Source organism: Lacerta agilis, chromosome 8, assembly GCF_009819535.1.
Source record: "Lacerta agilis isolate rLacAgi1 chromosome 8, rLacAgi1.pri, whole genome shotgun sequence".
Classification (NCBI taxonomy): Eukaryota; Metazoa; Chordata; class Lepidosauria; order Squamata; family Lacertidae; genus Lacerta; species Lacerta agilis.
Window position 1 is genome coordinate 56910495 of NC_046319.1, and position 21350 is coordinate 56931844.

At 43.9% G+C, this 21350-nt stretch overlaps 1 protein-coding gene across 1 annotated transcript in view; it reads right to left on the bottom strand.

The window, feature by feature from the left end:
- CSMD2 (CUB and Sushi multiple domains 2) overlaps positions 1–21350 on the bottom strand; it is a 512122-nt gene that overhangs the window by 334840 nt on the left and 155932 nt on the right. Inside the window, 2 exon segments of the mRNA XM_033157666.1 lie at positions 2394–2601; positions 20578–20772. Coding sequence (XP_033013557.1) covers positions 2394–2601; positions 20578–20772 — 403 coding nt within the window.

The window sequence follows — 21350 nt, forward strand, 5'->3', positions numbered from 1 at the left end:
CTGTCTCTACCTGCAAAATTTCAAGAAATGTGTGAGAGGCGCACAAAGCCTATCTGTGGTGAAGGCAAGTTCTTCTGCCAATGGCAGACAGTGGGTGGCTGCCATGATTCAACATCATTCCAATGCAAAAAATGGGGGGTTGGGGGTTGGTGGCTACTGGACACCCAAGGCAAATGCTGCTGGCACTGATAAGACCTTCATCACACCCACCCCAATTTACAAAACATATTCCTTCTCCAGTTTAGCCACCTTTAGATTTGTTTCAGCCCAACATATTGGCTGCTTATTGTTGTAGTGGTAATTTCCACTGCCATGGTGGCATTTTATTTGGGCAGCCACCAAACTCCACCCAAGTTGGTTTCTCTTCTTCAGATACTTCGACAAGCACTCTGTCTTGGACCTCAAGACATGCCCACCATGTCCTCCTCCCTTTCAGAAAGAAAGCACAGGTCCCGCCCCAAATGCAAAGTTTGCTCTCTTTTTCACCACTGAGAATTATTTACCACAGGAAATAAAAAAGAAACACAACTGTGATTACAAGAGAAGATTGATTTATTTTGCTCTAAGCAGATGGAGCCTGTGTTATTTTAAGACTCCTTCATGAATGATTCTCTGCATCTTTTATTCTGGGTATCTCTCAGTCACAGTGCCTTGTAACACAGCAGGAGGGGAGAGCGGGAGAGATAGGTGACAAAATGCTAATCCTGCCATCAGAGCCCAAAAGGAAGACCTTGTCTTTGAAGAGACTGCATTCCCATCCTGCGTGTAAAGCTCTGGAGTCCGCAGCTGCTGCAGTTCAAGTGGGGGCCTTGATAAAAATACTTTGTCAATGTCACACGGGCCCAGGGTACATTTACACATTAGAAATTAAGGCAAAAGCAATATACTACTACTACAAAAAAAACAAACATTTTTCCAATTGCTTCATGTATCTTCCTTTCATCTTCCCATTTAATATTTGATTAAATATTATTCCATTGCAATTAAAGTTTCCATGTCTCACTCTATTTCCCCACCCTAGAATCCTCCAGAGCAGTTAGAAAACAAAAACCTGCTTTCAGTTCTTCCCCAAAACACATTTTTATTGCCTTTACAAGAAACCCCATTTTATTTGAACATAACAACATTAGAACCTAAGAAGTGCCTTGCTGGATCAGGCCAATGACCCACCTAGTCCACCATCCTGTGCTCATAGCGGCCAACTAGATGACTATGGGAAACCTGCAAGATGCACCTCTGTTACAGCATCATACCAACACTGAGACCACCTGGCTTCAAAAGTCTTATGGCTCCCGTTACTGCTGGTACATCTTAATCTAAAACGGTGGGACATTTCCAGCAGCACAAATATCTTCTTCCCCTTCACAATTTCTGGGGGTGGGGATCCCAAGCCACAGTTCAGAGCAAACCTAATTTTAGCAAGATCACCACAGTTCCCATAACAGAGACAGCAACCCATCTCACAATAACCACACCATTCCAAAAAGCAAGGTTACGGACCGTTACATCCTACACATTAAATTCTACTTAACCAGCTCTCTGCTATGGAAATCATCAGCAAGGACATGTATCAAAGACAGAAGCCCGTTGCTGCAATGCTTAACCAAGCTATCAAAAATATCCAGATATTTCTCATTACTGCATGCATTAAAAAGATCTTAATAGTGACCATAACAAACTGCAAATCCTGATCATGAAATCTTCCCTATGTGCAAAACTTTAGTGCATCATATGACACCCTGCATTGCATTTCGGAGTTAAAATCATAAATGCACAGATACAATTAAATCCGTATGCCAATGTGAGCAGTATGAAAAATCAGAACTTAACTGCACTCCACAAGCACTAACAGCAAAGGGTTGTATCCAACATCAGCTATACTAAAAGAAGACCCACTGAAATAAATCTAAATTGGATATGTTCATTAATTTCAGTGGGTCTACTCTGAGTGTAACTACTGTGAGATACATCCCACAAATCCTTTAAAAAAAATCTCGACCCAGACTATCAAAGAGGCTGCCTCAACCCCTATGATATATTGCAGTTTTTAAGACTCGTAATGCTCTTTTTAAATACCTCTACTTTTATTTATTTATTTTATTTCAGAACTCATCTGCTGTTCTGCATTCAAAGAATACCTGAGTGGTGTGCAGAAATAGAATATAAAACATAATACAGGTCATAAAACAATGTTAAAAGAAAACAACCAACGAGAATGAAAGACTGCATTAAAAACAGACTAATTTTGGAAGCCTTGAGAGATATGTCTGGTTTAAGTCTGCAAGGACACACACGTAGAGGCTTGGAGTTTTCTTTCCCCACAGATTCACCAAAGTTGAGAGATACGCTGGCAGATAACCCACAGATATAAGAAAGCATGGCTGTCATCTTACCATAGGGAGGATCCCTCAGTTCCAGTAACCTCTAAAAAGTCGTATTCGTCTTCTAGTTGGAAATCCAGGAATACCAAGGCGATGGTGTCCCCAGGCTCTGCTAGAATGGTCCATGTGCAGTCTGCATTGTTGCTGTACTCCGAAGGATAATGGGGGGTCGAAATAATCCCACTCTGCCCCCGAAGTGTCCCACCACAGGCATCATCAGCTGAAGGCAAAACATGAAGTTGAATTAGAAATAAGATGTATTCAGTTTGCATTTTCAGGCGAACCTATGTCATTCTCACTTCCTTTGACATTCACACTTTTACAGATTTTGTGATGTAGTTCTCCAAACCAAAATGGTTTGCACAGAAGTACATATAATACTGAGGCACTCCTAGTGGGTGGTTACCTAGACCAATTTTTGCATGGAGGATGATGATGATGATGATGATGATATATGCAAACGGATGTGGAAATGTGTCAAATTGAACTGCCCCACCACTATCCCTAGGCACCCAGAACTTAAGGACAAACTCCAGGCTCTAGTTTCCTAAGTTCTCAGAAGACCTGCTTTAAAACAATGCAGCTGGAGGTGCTTCATAGTGTGGGGAAGGCAGTCTGTGCATGCTTAGAAGCAAATTTAATATTTCTTGACACATATTCCAGGATCCACCTTTAGGGCTCATACAAACTTATGCTTGTCCCTTGCCTAGAAAGCACAGGTCTGATTAGTTTCCCCTTGTCGGCTGGAAAACCCGTTCTTTAGCGATAAATCGGAGCAAACGCCAAGCTCAGTTGACATTTGCTCCAATTCAGCAGTAAAGATCAGGTTTCCTTGGGTGAAAGCTTCAGGGCAAGGGCTGGATGAGTCCTTAGTCTGCTTAATTGTGTTTCTGGCTTCTACAAGGTTGGGGGCTATGTTGTAAATGCCATCAAGAAAGTATATCGCTCATCCCCATGGGAGGGCACAGCAAAGTGATGACAGTTTGCCGAAGCTGAAATATTATGTTTATATGGTTCTTTCTGACATACAGTCATTTAGCACAAGGCAGTTGAGCCTCAAACGATACATGGCAGAAATGTGAGTGACCTTTCGCACCAATGTATTGGTTTTTTTAAAATGTAAAAATCCTTGGAGGTGATAGCAAGGGAGAGGGAATGCAGCTTGGAAGGGAGCAATAGGACAGATAGAAGAGACTTGGCAAATCTGGAAGGTGGGTGGAATCAAAAACATAGAAAGTTGTCTTATAGCAGGTCAGACTATTTGTCCACCGAGTCCAGTATTGCCTCCTCTGACAGGAGGCAGCTCTTCAGAGTTTAAAGCAGAAGGCCTTTCATATCACCAACTAGAACCTAATGGAATACATTGGGGATGGAACTGTAGATCTTCTGCAAGAAAAGCATGTACTTTGCCACTGAGCATTGGGACCCCTCCTCTCAGGCATGGGGCTTTGAGCATTAGTGCATTAGTGGGACACCACCCTCCAATGGGGCAAAAAACCAATTCTGCTTTGGGGAAAACGTCACCACTATTGTTCGTTTTACAATAGTTTATATTCTGACTTTCAACATAAACAGCACCCAAGGCAGCTTTCTCCATGAAATGGCTTGCTTTGTCATTGTTTTTCATCACGCTGGTTATGGAGTTGGATGTCCTGCACATTTTACTGTCTATAATGTAAGCCTACTGTCCTTGGTTGAAAACCCTTCTCAGCCACAAGCCCACAAAACTAACAACAAAGAGGAGTGCAATAAAGTCTGGAGTGTGCTTGAACATAGCTTGAAGGAAGCAATTCACAACTATTCCATCAAGGTGGCAAATCACAAAAAAATACCAAAGCAGCAGCAGCATTAATGAAAACAGAAGAATAGACAGATGATTGATTTAGCTATCTGCAAGTTGAATTCTTTATAATCTTGCATTCCACAGCATTTCAGAAGAATTTGGTAATTTGAGTTATCTCTTGTTGACATGTTGGACATTTTCATTTTTAAAACTTAATCTATTTATATTTTTGACAAGTCACAGTAAAATATTTGGTTCTATTTAGTTTATTGTTGCTTATGCCGTAGAGTATGTGCCAAGTGGCATATATAACTATTCGTAATAGCTCATGACTAAAAAAGAGTTAAAAATGAATGATTCACAAATGTAATCCTTTCCGTTGCTTAACATGCATATTAAAAAAGAGAAAAGAACACAAGTCTTTCCCCCTTTCCATATTTCAGAAATATATTATGTTAGCAGCCAAAAATGCTGCCTTCATTGTTGAAAAAATACTAATTGGGTTCTTGTTCTGTAAGTATCTCACAGCAAAGTATCTCCCCAGAGATAGGAGTTGCAGCACTTTTCTCAGTCTTTGAGGGCTGAAACAGGGACTGGGAGGAGGAAGGTGGGAGTTTTGCAGACAAGTTAGAGCTGAGCATCAAAACAAAGAACCAGAACTGAAAAACGTATCGTAGAATTTTACAGCAGGAAGCGACCATGAGGACCATCTGGTCCAGAACTAGTAGTGCCATTGTTGCTCACGCAAACTCTCAGTCCAAACAATAAATGTTTTTTTGCCATTTTCCTAAGAAGTCCGCTTATTTAGTGGGCGGCCGGGCCCCAGGCCCTGGGCCCCGTGGTGATCCGAGCAGGGGACGGAGACTGGCGCCCTTCTCACTGCTGCTTGCCCATGCCGTTGGTGCTGGGTGGAGCCCTGCTCAAGGGGTGGGCGCTGCTGACCAATTAGTGCCGACGGGGGCGTGACTGTGAAGAATTTAAACCATGGCGTGGCAGAGACCGCCCTGTTGTGCCCTTCTCTGGATCTCCCACCCACCATCTTTTTCTGCTTTGCTGCCTATGACCTTGCTATAGACTAATGTCGAATGGTGTACTGTTGGGACCAGGCAGGAATTTTTCCACTTGGCAAATTGGCTCCAGCCATTTGGTTTTCACCTACCTCGTAGCAATCACTACAACTTTGAAGTTAGGCATTGGGTAAGCCTTTGTTTGGATGGGGGGGGGGAGAGACTGTAGCCTCCACCTGCCCCTCCTCATTAAGGGTATCCTGTTAAAGGGATCCATGGGAGTGGATTCTGTCCAATGCCTGGACGTGGGCTAGGGCCATACCACTACCCCCATGGGGACTCCTTGGGGTGCCCCTGATTTGATGTAAGTCATAGGGCTCCCCCTACTGGTGGTTTTCCCTCAGTTATAATAATTTAATAATAATTTATTATTTATACGCCGCCCATTTGGCTGGGTTTCCCTAGCCACCCTGGGCAGCTTCCAACAGAATGTTAAAATACAACAATCTATTAAACATTAAAAGCTTCCCTAAACAGGGCTGCTTTCAGGTGTCTTCTAAAAGTCTGGTAGTTGTTTTCCTCTTTGACAACTGGTGGGAGAGTGTTCCACAGGGTGGGTGCCACTACTGAGAAGGCCCTCTGCCTGGTTCCCTGTATCTTGGCTTCTTGCAACGAGGGAACCACCAGAAGCCCCTCGGCGCTGGACCTCAGTGTCCAGGCAGAACGATGGGGGTGGAGACGCTCCTTCAGGTATACTGGACTGAGGCTGTTTAGTTGGACTCCCTGCAGATGGGCAGGAGTTGAGATATAGTCTGGCTTCACCCAATGCCTAAGCCAAACCGTTCACATCTGTAACCAAAAAAGTTGTGGCCTATTTAAACCCATAAACTAAAATCCTCTTGTTCATGTCCTTTATTTATCTACTAGAGAACTGATGGTCATGAGGTCTTGGTACGCAATGCCTGATGTTCAGCCTAGTTGGGCAGGGCCAGTGCAGAGTCTGAAAACACTTCACTGTCCCGTAATATTCTCTAGTCTGTAGCTCCAGTAGCTCACCCATGAGAGGTAATCCCTGACACAGTATCTCCCAAAGCACAATAACAAGGTAAGAAGCCTGAGGAACACAACTTCTGTCCCTTCCCCTGGGGAAGCTGTTGCACAGTGCCATTCTTCTCTGTCAAGGTCTTGTTTGAATATCTCCCCCACTCCCTCGTTGCCAGGCTGGCCTCATGAGGAAGCTAGGTAGCATTATTTCCAGCCATTCTAAATTCATGAATTTACGCGTTTGCTCCAATTCTAACCCTTCAATGAATGTAAAGATTATATTGCCCCCCCCCCCCCCCCGCTGCCGCCAAAAATAATAATAATATCATGTATGACTGTGATAGGGTTATTTTGTGTGTTGGTCTATTGATGAAACAGAGCAAGAAGGCGGCTTGATGGGATTCTTGGAATAGTTGTATCAAAATTCTATTGTGTAATGTTCTTACAACAGAGGAGACAGTGCACCTTTGAGGACTCCTAAGGCTGTCCTGATGCTCACTGGATGAAGAACTCAAACTCGAACTCTGAGCACTGTTTGTGCCAAAATCTTTAATGCTCAAAGCAGTGTAGTCCATATGCAAAATGTGCTATGCATGGCGAAGCAAGCCAAATCGTTGATCCAACAAGCAGCACTCTCACGTGGGTCCCTTTCAATGGGAATGTGGTGGGTACAACTTCAGCACGGCAAATGAGCAAGCAAACACGAATTCCTTCTTGGGGGCTGGACCTGAGCCGTCTCTTCATGCCTGTGCTCCTGTTTAAGAGGCAGTGCCAGCACCAGAGGCAAAGCTGGCACAGCATGCCTGGGTGACATGGAATGCTTTTTTATAGATATTTTGCTAATGCTATCTGTACATGTTGCACTGCACCTTGCCATACACTATTTTTATGTAAGTGTGGGAAATAAATAAATAAATGTTGTTGCAGTTGGATACAGACCCAGGAAGGATTCTTCACATACCAGGACTTCTGGGATGTGGGGTTATCCAAGGCTGGTGCAAGGGAAATTCTTCTCTCCCTTCCTCCCAAACTCCGCCATATCTTCGATATCCAAAGCCTCATCCCCAAAGCATCAGGAGTTTGTGTGCTGTTTTGGGATGCGGTAAGGGAAGGCTGAGTAGTAAAGGATGATATAGGAACAGAATTTCCTATATCATCCTTTACTCACCTTTGCTTGCATCTCAACCTGAGAAACCACTATTAATTCACTATTAATATTAGGGGGGTTTCCTTTAGTTCCAAGTTCAGTCTGTGATTATTGCTGCTTGTGTAGCCAAAACAGCACCACCCACACATAAAAGAGAGGTATCAGCAGGCTTGGGGGAATACCAAGGTTTGCAGAAGGACAGAAATGCTGAAGGGGAAATAACCAGACCCAAAAACAGTGAAATGAGGGCAGAGGCATGAAAAACCTGAATGGAGGGTTTTTCATGGACTGGAGTAGTTGGAATCCTAAGCAAAAATACTGTACTCCACACTGCAAGTTTTGCTGCAAGTCCCACTTCTAAATAAGCAACACACACACACACACACACACACAGAGAGAGAGAGAGAGAGAGAGAGAGAGAGAGAGAGAGAGAGAGTCATTCAGTAAAGCTGACAGCATTTACTGTGCAGAAAAAGAACCGGATCTGTGGCTTGCCACAGGTTATCTTCCTGTACAAGCTGACTCTATTAACGCAAAGCTATTAGAGCAAATAAAGTAGGAGGATCAAGGACGAAAAACATGGGGAAGAAGATAAAGGGAAATGAAGAATTAATTTGACTTGCATTGTGGTAGTGTGTCACTTTAGGTTGTTGGAGTGCCATCAAAAGGCAGCACTATTTATTGAGAAGGCGCCAACAAAAGCCTGTTAACTTTACAATGCACGCTACAGAACAGCATTGCAGATGCGTTCGTCAAGGGGCTCTCTCCAGCTTTACATTGTGAACACCTATTTGTCTCAAGCAGCTTTAAAACCCAAGGATAAATATTGTCATTATATTTTCAGAAGACTTCTGGTTGAAGGCACGGGAAATCTTCACTTGAACATTTACAGCACTGTTGTGTCAAACTCATCAGTCCTGTATCTGTTAACTCCGGGTCACACAATACTATGCCAGCAGCAAAACAGCCTCTTAACTCTCTCTCTCTCCCCCCCCCTCCTGAATACATCCACTCCCTGTGTGTCCTCTTCAAACTGAAGAGAGGGAAATATTTGCAAGGCCCAATGCCATCTTTCTTTAGTATACATCAGTCTCTTATAGGCTAAGTGCTATACACTTCTCATTAGGAGCTCATCAGCTTGCCTTCCTACTTTAGGTGAAGCTGTCGTGATGTCATATACAGTAAGCTTGCAACTTATGTGGATTTAACTTGTGTGCATTCAGCTTTAGGCTCTTGGCAAAATATTCTTTAAAAAAAATAAAATAAAACGAGGTGGAAAGGGGCCATGTTATGTATTGAAGTTCTCACCCTAGGCCACTAGGGGTGTTGTGTATATAGTTTCACTCTGCCCACCATGACTGCAGTTCTCACTCAGGTCCACATGCAAATGAAGGATTGAGAGTGCCATTCAAGGATTGGGTAGCTAGAGAGAGTTGTTACTGTTGCATGTTACTGAGTACTATATAAGCAGGATGGCTCAGCCCTTCAGTTCAGTTCTGTTCCAGCTTGAGAATAAAGAGAGCTGCTTGGAGAATCACTGTGTTGTCTGCTGTGTCCACCCACTACTTAATAGGCCGGGCATCCAGGAAAAAAAGACTTCAGCAATCCCACATGCATTGCACCCAATATGTTTTTGACTGCACGATTTTGACCATGAATCAAGGCAGCCTGATGCTGAACATCAACTACCGGGGAACAAGCAGAGAGCTATTGCCTCCATGCCCTGCTTGTCTGGGATAGCTGTTGGGCCGCTGTAGGAAACAGGATCCACATTAGATGGGCCTTCAGTCAGACCCGACAAAGGGATTAAAAATTGTACCTGTAAACCTGCACTGTTCCTTGCACTGTCCTTACCTTATCCCACAATGACTTGACAAGCTTCCATCTGCTTCTTTGGTTCTGCCAGTTTATTGTTCTCTAGACCAGAGATATCCAACATGGTGCCCTCTACTGTTTGCTGGACTACAGTTCCCATCAGCTCCAGACACAATGGCCAATGGTCAGGAAACCCGAGTGTTGTAGGAAAACAATCTCTGGAGAGTAGCATGTTGGCTACCCCTGCTCTAGACTGATCCCAAATCAGCAGAGCTCTCCTTTTCACAATATGAGACAGCTGGCTTGGTCCTGGAATATCTAGCACCAGGGCACATTGTCACAATGTTATCTTGATTATTTCCCACATAATCTGTGCCAAAGGCTTTGGGTTTAGCCAATCCACAGCCCCAAAGGCCAGTCCAAACACGTACGACTTAAGACACTCGGTCCAAAAGGTGCTCAGGATTTGGCATCTCTGGAATTGTAATGTTGGTAGGTATACTGAAGTTTATGGTGAAGCACTAGGCCACATTGTGCAGGAGAATTCTTGCATCAGTATCTTATTCCCAAAACTTCAAACAGTCTTAAAAAGAGGGGGGGCATGAATAGAACTCAGAAGCCTGAATAAAGCTTGCAGGTCATCATTTGACATCTGGAATTGAGGCTAAGTTTGGAGCAAGGTACTGGGTGTGCATAAAAGCTGGACACAAACTTAAATGCTCCAGCAAGGGAGATCCCCAAGGAGGTGTGATCTACTGAGAACATCTCTCTCTCCACATTTGCTGCCTGAATCTAGTATATAGATATCATTAAGAGGAAGCTCTCTGTGTACCTTAAAATATTATAATGGTATCCAGCAGAAGGAAGAGATCTTTAACACACTTTGAGCCCGAGTTATGATATGGCTTGGTAGAATCTTGGTTTTTTTAACAATTCAGCCACCATCTCAATGAGCAGGGCCTGAAATGACTGCTGTAGTCTCCAGGAGGAAAGAAGCCCTCCTTCACACCAACTCAGATTTCTTATGACCATCTGTTGCCCAACTGTGTCAAGCCGGTGAGGCAAACACATTGCGTAAGTACAAATTGCATCCCTGTGTGTGACAGCTGGTACTCGGGGCAGAAATAACCCAAATCACAATTCTGTCTGCATTATGAAAAGGAACAAGCCAAACTGGGAAATAATTGCTGCTACAGCCACTTGGGGGAAAGGAGCAGTGTCTGAAAGCCATGGACATGCGAGTTTCTCAATCACTTCTGTGGAGTCCACTATCCATTTCCCCATGTCAGGAAGGCTAGAGGTTCAGCAATGAAGGTGCTTTTGCTGATAGGCCCTGATCCAAACAGGTGCTTCAGTGAACTTCAGCCTCCTCCCAAGTAGCTTTGCAGGCAACTAGCAGGGCACTTTGGCTCTGAAGTTTCTGCCTGGCTTATCGCCTCCTCTACCGCTGTGGTTCTGGGTGAGATGAGAGTAGTCCAGGAATCCAGGCAGTTGATGTGAGGCAGTGCTGCCTCAGGACCATGTCTCCTCAGGAACATTGGCATTATGGAGATCTGCTGAACAGTCCGGCTCCTCTTGCTCCTCCTCTGAGGACAGCTCAAGTTCAAGGTCTAGGCAGAGTTAAACTGTGACAACCACAATCTTTAACTGGCTTTCCAAGAAACCGAAGTTCCATTCAGAACATAATTAGTAATAACAGAATTAGTTAAAGAATTTTTTATTTTGTTTTGAGAATTAGTTTAAGTATTTATTGTATGTATGTCTAATGCTCAAGTGCTTATCATAAAGTACCCCAGGACAGTGGTATTCTCTAAGGCAGGCCAGTGGTATTCTCTCCATAATTAGGAAGGGAGACACTGAAGCTGAGAGGAATAGTGATTAATTTGTGACTGAGGCAATCTTCTTCGAAACCAGGGACTTTCCAGATAACACTCTGCATTCATTGAACCATTTCCAGCATCCTCATCTGGGTAAATCAGACTAAGTTTATGGTACTCGTGATATCATGATCAGGCCAAAGTTATGTGGTGATCATTCTCAAAATCCAGAACTAGAGTGTGTTCTCCCCATCTTAGGATTTCTAAGGTCAGTTGCTGGAGCTAGAACAGCTGGGTCTCAGCTGGCATGAGGCATTGTTCTGTCAGTCAGGCTGGGGCAGCTCCTAGAGTTTATAGTATTTTTTGACTTGGCCAAACCAGAGGCCTCTTGCTGCCTGCCATATTCACAGAGGTTGATGCTACACACAGCCCCATCACCTTCTGTTGTGATACCAGTGAAGAGCAGAAAGACAGGTTATCAGTCCACATAGTAGGCCTGCCCAATCCAGAGGCTTCCCAGTGCTTGTGAATCGATATGTTTTAGACTGTGCCAGTTGTTGTGCAGCAGCATTCCCTTCCACGTTTGAAGAGTGCGTTGAGGTCTAACCACACATGGTCCCAGGTAACTCAACAAGATAGGTCACAGCACAAGGCTATGAGTTTTGTAGTTCAAGTTCCTGAGGCCTGGATGACATGACTGTTGACAGACCATTTAAGAAACAGGACAGTAGAAATACTGATGACTCAGAGACAATGTGGATTTTTTTTTTTTTAAGGCCCCAATTAAAGAGTCGATTTTCCATCCTGAAAATCATTTCTCCATTAAATTCTTCATGGAAATCATCCCACGGCACTCTCTCTGAATAAAACCATTATGTCAGACCCAATACCAAAACAGTATAAACCAGCTGGTTCCTTTTCTGAAGAATTATCTCCTTTGTTCTTGGAACTTTAATTAAAAAATCCTTTTAAAATATTAAGAGCTTCCAGCACTACTTGTTAATATTTCCCCTAATTTGATGAGCTTATTTTTAACTTATTATTACAACATATCAAAGTGCCTGTCAAGAGCCCAGGATTAATAAATAAATAAAAACATAAGCATAAACACACACTTTGTGCACAGTGCATTCCAAGCAACTGTTTGAGTTCTAATAGGCCAGGGCACTTTTAATGAGATAATGCGTATTTGATATGCTTAAAAAGCAGCATTACAAATGTTCTCAACTCCTTCGGCTGGCTTCCTGAATCTGTGCTCAACTGCCAAGTGGAGTCATAAACCCATCAGCTCCGCTTAAATTCAGCAAACTAACTAACAAAGGGTTTGGGGTGTTTTTCACTTAGCAAGCTTTGCCTATGTGGCGGGAGGAAGCTTGTTTGTTTGTTTGTTTCCCTCCTCCTAGAGCATGGAAGATTGTGTGGTGGCATCTCTATTCACCATGAGGGCAATGAGCCACGAGAGGACTCAAACGACACACCTCTCAAGAGCTGAAGATCTTTGGAAAGTACAGGTATTTGGAGGGAGCGGGTAAATTTTGTAGCGGTACAGCAAAACAGATATATTTGTTATTGGGCTGGTTCTGTGTCCATTTTTTGGATGCTTGTAACTTCTGGATGGTGTCTCATCTGCATATGTCAGCTATTTTGTGCTGATCACTATTACCTATGGCTAAGTTAGACTGAGCTGAAGGTGGCAAAGCAATCATATCGGCCACACTTGATTTTAGAATTCTGTTTCCAGGACCTTAGGAACACAAGGTGCTACCTGTCTTATACTGACTCAGTCCATTAGTTCACATAGCTCATTACTGTCCTGGATCTTGCTGGATGAAGAACTCGAACTTGGATTATGGTTTCTGCCAGCATCTTTCATTCTCAGGTAAATACGGTGCAGATCAGCAAAGTGAAGGTTCAAAGGCAGAGCAGAACAACATAGCTAAGCTAGCTAAGACGGTGACCCAATGAACAGAACACCCCTTGCTCTTTGCTTCTAAAGTGTGGAGTGGGCACAGTGCCTTTAGACTGGGAAAGCAAATACCACTCGACTGCAAGAACTGGGCCTTAAATGAATGTGGGACTTAACTCAAAATTATTGGCAAGTGGTGTTAGACAGCAGCAAACAGTTGCCCCCTACGCCCTGCCCTTCCTATGCCACTGGATACATTTGATTTTAGGTAAGTTGACACAAGAAAAGTGCAAATGGAAGGGCATCCATAAAAAATGGTGGGGGGGGGACACACAGGAAAGGTAGGGGACATTTGGCTCCTCTGGAAGGGAGACCCTTACGTAACCTTAATTGAATTCATAAGCAAATCCTTGGCAAGTCTACTCAGAGGTAAGGCCCATTTATTTTAAAAGGGCTCACTCAAGTATACACAGGACTGCATCTTTAATATTTCAGCATTGATTTGGGAGTATTAATATTTCGTTGCTTTTTAAAAAGAACTGCAAAATGGAAAGACTTTGCAAACTAGAAGAAAAGAAACTTCTTGTTTTGGAACAACGATGTGTTGCTTCAGAGTGGGAGAAGCATGTTTCTTCAAATACAAGCATCCCGCAAAGAGGCAACAAAGAACAGCTGCTGCCCACGTTAAGTTAAGAGAGTGACCTCCCCAAGAAATCCTGTTGATTTTTTTTCCCAGGCAAGCTGACATTAGGAGGGGTCAAGGACCACAGAGAGGTGAATTGAAGTAGCAGATAAGGTGAATTAAAGTGAGCAGAGTATAAAAGAAAATGAGAGGGAGAGGGAAAGACACTGCTGACAGGTAAAAGGAAGCGGAAGGTAAAAAAAGAAAGGAGATAAATGTTTGAAAAGGTAAAGAGAATATGGAAGAAGGCGGAAGGAAAGAAGCTAGAGGCAGACAGCTGATGATAGAAAGGGTTGGGGGAGGGGAGGCAACAGTAGATATGGCAGAGGAAGGACTGAGAACATGCAAGGAGGCAAAGGGGAGGAAGGTGAGAGGAAGGGAAAAACAAAGGCAAGACAGGTAACAGAGAACAAATACCGGTACTTCAAGAAGGTAGATGAAGAAATGGGCACCAGCAGGAGGCAGAAAGGTGGTGAAAGTTGCAGAAACCAAGGTGGTGATAGAAGGTGCTTTTAGAGGAGGTCTTACAAATAAATTGGTTAAAAGAGAAATCTTTTATGTGACATTATTTTAGTTCAGTGGTGATCAGGGCAGGTTGCTTCCAGCATAGTTATTTGCTCCCTGCCCTCACCCTCTTATCTATTGTGTGTGTTTTGTTTTGTTTTGGTTTGGTTTAGTTTTTTTGCAAAATCATAGAATCAATTCGATTAATACAGCAGCTCTGAAAATAACATGAACGGGGTTTCCCTTGGAGAGGGAGGAGGAGCTACCAGGGACAGAAGAAGCATGTCTCTCGTTTCTTACCCTGGAATGCTCCCTAACTGGCCCAGGAAATGAAATACCAACCCATTACTTCTCCAACTGTGCAATGGAAGATGTGCCATGCTCCAGCCCTTTGTGCCTGCTATCAGTGCTGTGGGCCAAAGGAACAACCCTCTTTCATTTTTTGGCGCGCTTCTGGCCCTGCTTTAAAAAATAAAATAAAAAATAAATCCTCCTTCCACTATGAAACAAATGATAGCCATAACTCAACCAGGGAGTCTGTGCAGTTGAGGGATTTATGACTTCTTTTAGCTCAGAGCTCGAGAATCAATTGTGGCATAATGGGGCTTCCATTCCAGTGCTGACAATGCTGCAGCAGCTGCACCAATGAAAATGCGCCTCCTGGGAAATGTTGGGCCTCTGCATACAGTGAAGCCACTTTCAGCAAGACCTGTGCTGGTTACAGCTGGGTGCCACCTCTATCCATTTTTATTTATGTATTGAGGCTTCCAACTGAATGACCATAGGCAGCAGGACACTGGATCTGTCTTTCTCCCTATATGGTGATTCTCATGCTATTGAAGCTTCAATCCTATGCACACTTTCCTGGGAGAAAGCCCTACAGGACACAGCAGCACAATGGATTTTTAAGGAAGCACGCATCAGCTTGTGCTGTAAATTACAGACCATGTCAATGACAAGGCAATTCTGGACTCGCTCAGTGAAAGGCATGATAGGTTGTTACTATCAACTTATTGACCTGCTTGGCCCTTTTAACAATTGACCAGCAGTTTATTAGGATCTCCATTATTCTTTTCTTTAACAGCCCTGTTCCCAATGTCAGTAGAGTCTTCCTCCAAGGCAGGAGTTTTCAAACTTTAAATCTTAAGAGAATTCTTTCCACATCTAAAGACTCTTGAGAGCTGCAGAGGATTCCAGAAACTTTCCAGTCATACCCTACTTCACGCAATATGGGGACTAGGACAGTTGGCTTCATTGCCACCCTGTATTAACTAAATTCACATCCTAAAACACATCTGGCACTCCCTACACCTACTTTCACACAACACAGGGGGCGGAGAGCTGTCTTTCAGGGAAGCTTGTCTACCATTACTGATCTTCCAATCGTCCGAGGAACCCCAGGCTTTTCCAGCAAGAGTGCCTCCAAGGAAGAACTGGATTGCACTCTTGTTTTATTTGAGGCAGCAGTCTCTGTTGGGGAAAGGGTCTAGCCCAGGTGGTGGCACAGCTACAATGAGAGAAATAACAATGGGTTCCATGCCCAGGCTGCAGTAAGCAGAGTCATTTAATTTTAGGTTGGTGTCTGGAAGGGCAGGTCAGCAAACAGGAGTCCAATTCCAATATGCACAGGCAGACACAGCAAAAGGTCAGGTTCTAGGATGGCCAGAAAGGAGGGGGTTCCAGAAATGTAGTCAGACTAAGCAGAGGTCAAGTCTCCGATGGGCAGAACCAAGGAAGTTGGTAGCACCATGCACAGCTCAGCATGGAGATGGAAACCAGAGAAGCTTAACTGGACTGATAGCAAACTCTAAATAGGTTTTTTGGCCAATCACTGGGGCTTACAAGTGATGTGCGTAGGGTTTTGAAAGCCCAGAAAATCAGCTGATCACTGGGGCCGGCATAGCAGAATGACAGCAGGTGTTCTGTTTTTTTCCATGCACACTTTCTGGGGCCTTTTCCATTGAGAAAGGGGGGGGGGTTTGGAATGCTGGGTTGTGGCAACTCAACAACAACAACAGCAACAATTGTTCAAAATGCTGTGCATCTTCCTTTGCCTGCAACAGATATCCTTTCATTTTCCCCAATAACACAGGAGCAGGAACTCATTGGCAAACAAGTCAACTTGGAAACAAGTATGAAAACAGTGTAGATGCTAGAGATCCGATATGGGGAACCTGCAGCCCTCCAGCTGTTCCAATTAGCCCCAACCAGCATGCGAACAGCCAGAGATGATGGGAGCTATAGCCCATAGACATCTGGAAGGCCACCTTCTTCACTCCTGCCAGAGATGGGTTGTTGTTGGTTTTTGTTGTTGGATTTTTACTGTCTCATCTCTGCAAGTCTAATTTGTCACAATGCATGATGCTGAGGTGCGTGTGTGATTTTGAGGTTCTTCTTGTGGCTGCTCCCCTAATAGGCACAAATGCCTGCACGCTGCCATTCCTCCCACTGGTGTGCAAACTTATAAGTGAGGAAAGTTAGTATAATGCTGGCATAGAAGATAAATTTGACTAAAGCTAATTGGAACAGGCAAAAGAGATAAAGGAACGTGATCACTGTGGAAAAAAATAATCAACAGCCGTAAGAGAACCACAGATTCAGAGCTGGCTATGCAGGGACGTGATCTGAATTTCCAGAATGGGATGAGTATTCTCTGGGCAATTCTGCCTCTAATGGGCTGCAGGTGGCAGTGCATAATTGACGCTCCCATTGTTGCCCACAGTGGCTAAAAAAAGAGAAAAGAGAGTACACACAAATCCACATATATAGCACACACACTCATCGCACATATACAGCCATAACACTTGATTGTATACATGGACACAAACTCACATGCACACACACAGCATTCTCCGAGTGCTGAGAGATCCTGCCTTTTAGTCTGCACAGTATGATCTGTGACTCCAGTGCTTCATTTTCTTTTTTCCTATCTAAAGAGCAGACAGAGTGCCTTATCTCTGGATCTCATTGCTGAGCACCACAGCTCTAGGATCAGAAGATAAAAGCTGTGTGGCCTGGCAGACCATTTCCCACAGCTTGACAGGTCAGATTCTACCCATGGGTTTGCCACCTATGCCCTATCAGGTGGGTTAAAAGCCATTAGATAGCAGCAACAACATGCTGCTGAATATGCATAATGTTTAGTCTGGGGCTCTCATCTTGCCCTGAATCCTTGATTCCCAGCAACCCTGCATTGGCAAATGCCTCAAACAGTATTTGCTCATCCACAATATAATGAGCACTAACACCATACATTGTGGGTGCCCTTTGCAGGATGGTGTGTGGTGCTATAGTTCCCAGGGAGCTTACTGGCAAACAGGGGCTGGCTTGCCTCTCAGTGTTAATTTTGGAGGTTCATGCCCAGCCTCAGTAATCAAGTTTCTTGCTGGGAGGTGGGGCCAGCCCCATTTATAAATAGGGCATGGAGCCGACAATAGCCAGGCAGTCAGCTCTGGAGATTCACCCTCCCTACCCTCCCTTTGTTTAATGTTTCTTGTTTGCAGGTTAACTTTTTCTTCCTGTTTAGCGGGCACTTTGAGTGGTTGCTGTTGAAAGACCAGGAAGAAATTCACCTGCATTGGCAGGTTTTCCCCGTAGCAATTCATCACAACTTGGGTGGTTATGGCCTTGGGTGGAATCCTTTAGTCTTTTCTTCCCTATGGGGTGGTGGTGACTCACAGCCCTGTGGCGGCAATTCCAGGGTCCCCCTCTTAAAGGGGTTACATATATGGGTGTTACTGGCCATACACTGAAAGGTCGTCAGTGAACTACCCTGCATGTGGGGATATGGGCTGGGCAGCCTGCTACACTTACATCTCACAGAGCACCCCCATATCCCATTTACGCTGTTGAGCCCCAGTTCCCCCCGGCTGGGGCGCTGGGAGGACACACACCCAAGGTCTAAGCCAAGGTCTTCCTACATTCAGAAGTTTAATAAAGTTTTGGCCTAATTTTTATTCCATATAACATTGTCAGAGTCTTTATTCCTTCCTCATGATCCCTGGGGGCTGGGGCTGTCGCCGCCTGGTCACGCAATGCAGTGACCGGTCATTTAAGGCTTCAGATTCCGCATCCTCATGGTTGGAAGGAGGGGCTGCAATCACGATGCCATTTTCAACAAGTCCCACAAGGGTCTCAGTAGTGGCCTTGAGATCCGTCACTTCTTTGCGAAGCGAGTCCACACTTCTAAAAATTCCTTCCACAATGTGGTAAGATAGAAGACAGTGGTCCCAAAGGGGTCTCCCACAGTTCAGAGACCCCACTTTCACCTGGTTGCTGCATTTCTATGATGGGGGCATCTTTGCCTGTTGGCAGTGTAGTTTTCACTTGTGAGGCTTGGTGTTGCCCAGATTCATCGAAGACATTGTCATAAAATGCTGGGTTAATAGACCAGTTAAGCATCTCTTCAGCAATGACAATATCAGGTCTGCCTTCCGTGGGGAGATGAACCATAGTGAGGCCAGGGCTTTCATGATTACCAAGAGGCTGAATTGCATCCAGGCACCTTGTGTTTGCAATATTATTCACCGTTGGTGTGTTGTTGTCTGTCAGATGCTTTAGTTGAGAATACTGTATTGCAGTGGGTTGGACTAGATGACCCTTGGGGTCCCTTCCAACTCTACAATTCTATGATTCTATTAATGTTTGTGGGCCCAGCAAGTAGGTTTGGCTCAGTCCTATATACAACACTGGTCTCTGCCAGTGCAGCTTTCTCCTCCTTATTCTTGCAAGAAAATAAAACATGATGCGGAGCAGAGCACCGAGATAAAATGATTATTTCCTACAGCCAAGTTGAAAAATAAGGTTTCTCGGTGGAAGCACCAACTCAGCATGAAGTTCCGCTAAGGAGTCAAGATGGATGATGCTAACTTCAGAGAAGAAAAATGAAGGAGGCAGAATGGTCCCTCTCTGGTATCACCCCCAGCTGCAATAGCTGTACTCTTCACTGGTAACAAAAATGGGCAGGAGTGGATAAGTGCAAGATAAAAATGCAGCCAGCTGCATATATATTAGAGTTAAACTAAGGAAAGCACTGGGAATTATGCATCGCTAGGCAAACCATTTTTGCTCAGCTTAAATATAAGATGTATGCTCCAGCTCAGGATTGCTAATTGATTACATGAACAAAGAATCAATAAATGAATCAATATGGGATAACTGAGTGAAGGGCGCGTAGGATACATGATAGAATGGAGGAGAGAGGCAGAATTCTCACGACATTTATTACTGTGTATCAAATCAAATGCTTCTACTTATTTATTGATTGGCTAGTCCCAAATGTGAGGTGGAGGGTACTAGGAAGCTTTCATATAATCAGAGTTGGAAGGGATCCCAAAGGGTCATCTAGTTCAGCCTTTGAGATATTTGAAGATGGCTATCATATCGCCTCTTCTCCATGCTAAAAATACCCAGCTCCCTCAACCATTCCTCATAAGCCTTGGCTTCCAGACCCTTCATCATATTGGGTGCCCTCCTCTGCACACCTTTCAGCTTATCAATATTATTCTCAAATGGTTGTACCCACAGCTTTTCCATAGACGCATAAAAAATGAAAATAGACACCCCCACCCAAAAAACCCCTCCTTATACATGCCATAGTATAAGGGGACTATTTTTATGTCACAATTCTATGGAAGCGCATGGGGGGGGGAATGCAAAATGTAGTATTTAGGTTCTTATGCATTCTCCCTTTTACTTAAGAACCATTATCCCATTATGGGTACCAAATTATATTTACAAGTATGTGCCCACTGTCAGATGAAATTGTGGAAGCAATTAAGAATACTGAATATTAGCATTTCTAGTGGTTTTAATAAGGAGGACTTCACTTCCTCCCCCAGCTCAGCAGAAACATAATAAATTATACATAATAAAATACTCAAATATTCCCTGCTTAGTTTATATATGCAGGCCTCACAATTCAGCTTTCCTTGGTGCAGAATTTGGACTAAATGACACAGATTCTCCCCCCCCACACACACACACCAAAAACCAAACATCCCATTAAAATGCAGTCTGAGCATTGTCCCCTCCCTACAGAACAACTTCAAAATGTCTACAGTGTTAGTCTGAACCTAGACATTGGAATGACCCAACAATAGTGATGGGGGGGGATGACACAGTTTGCCTTTAAAGATGAATCTACATAATTCACACTTTCCAAAAATAATATGCAGACTGAAATTTAGTCATCCTTCAAAATTCTCACTTCTCTGAATTTTGCAATGCAGTTCTCCACCCATGTAATGCATACAAGAATGCATGTACCATGTGAAGTGTGCATAAAAAAGTATTCTGGGAAATTACTTGCAGAGGTGTGTATATTAGACAAAATTGCAACAAAAGTGTGGATTTTAGAAGCAATTCAAACAAACATGCTGACCAATTTTCACGAAGACTTTTTTTTTAAAGCAAACTGATGTGGAAATATGGAGAATTGAATTTAAGACACCATCCCTTCCCAAGAATAAATGAAAGTGAAGCACACCTACCTCGACAGGAGGGCAGAGGGAAGTCCCAGGAGGCAGTGTTTTCCGAACTGGAATGACAAGTGAGCAGTGCATGACCCTCCAGAAAGAAGCCCGGGTTGCAGCTGTAACGCACTTTGTCGCCAACACTGAACGTCGTCCCCTGCTGGATTCCATTCTGCAGTCTTCCTGGATTTCCACATGTGTGACTTGGCAGAACTGAGTGGAGAGCAGGAGAAGAAGGGATGACACTTGGTTAGTCAAAAGCACCAAGCTATAATCGATCAAATGTTCAGTTCCTTCTGCAAACACAGGCTTCATTTACTGTTCTGCCCTCTTCCACCACCCTCTCGCTTGCCTTCCCATTATTCCACATCACTGAAAAGACTCAGAGCACAGGAGCAGTGTCTTGTCTTCCTCTTCCAGACCTTTCAGGTCAGGCCATGCAAAGCATCAAACAATGAGAATCGTGACATGACAACTTCTTCCTTGATAAGCTGTAATAGCTCCTAGCTCCGGGCCCAGGGAATTGGTGGAAATGAGCACAGGGATGCTATTCCCATGGTTCACACTCCATGTCTCAGCCTTCAAGGATCAAGACAGGCAACACCAAATCAATGGGAACAAGACCTGTCGTTATGTGCTCTACCTTATCCTCATCTTGTTTTGCTTAATTGCTTATTTCCTGGTTTATCACAAACCATAGTGACATCCAATCCTTCAAACTATAACTTGCCCTTGCCTTGCAAATTACACCAAACCCCACAGATACCTTTTCTCTGGCGGCAGCTATTATT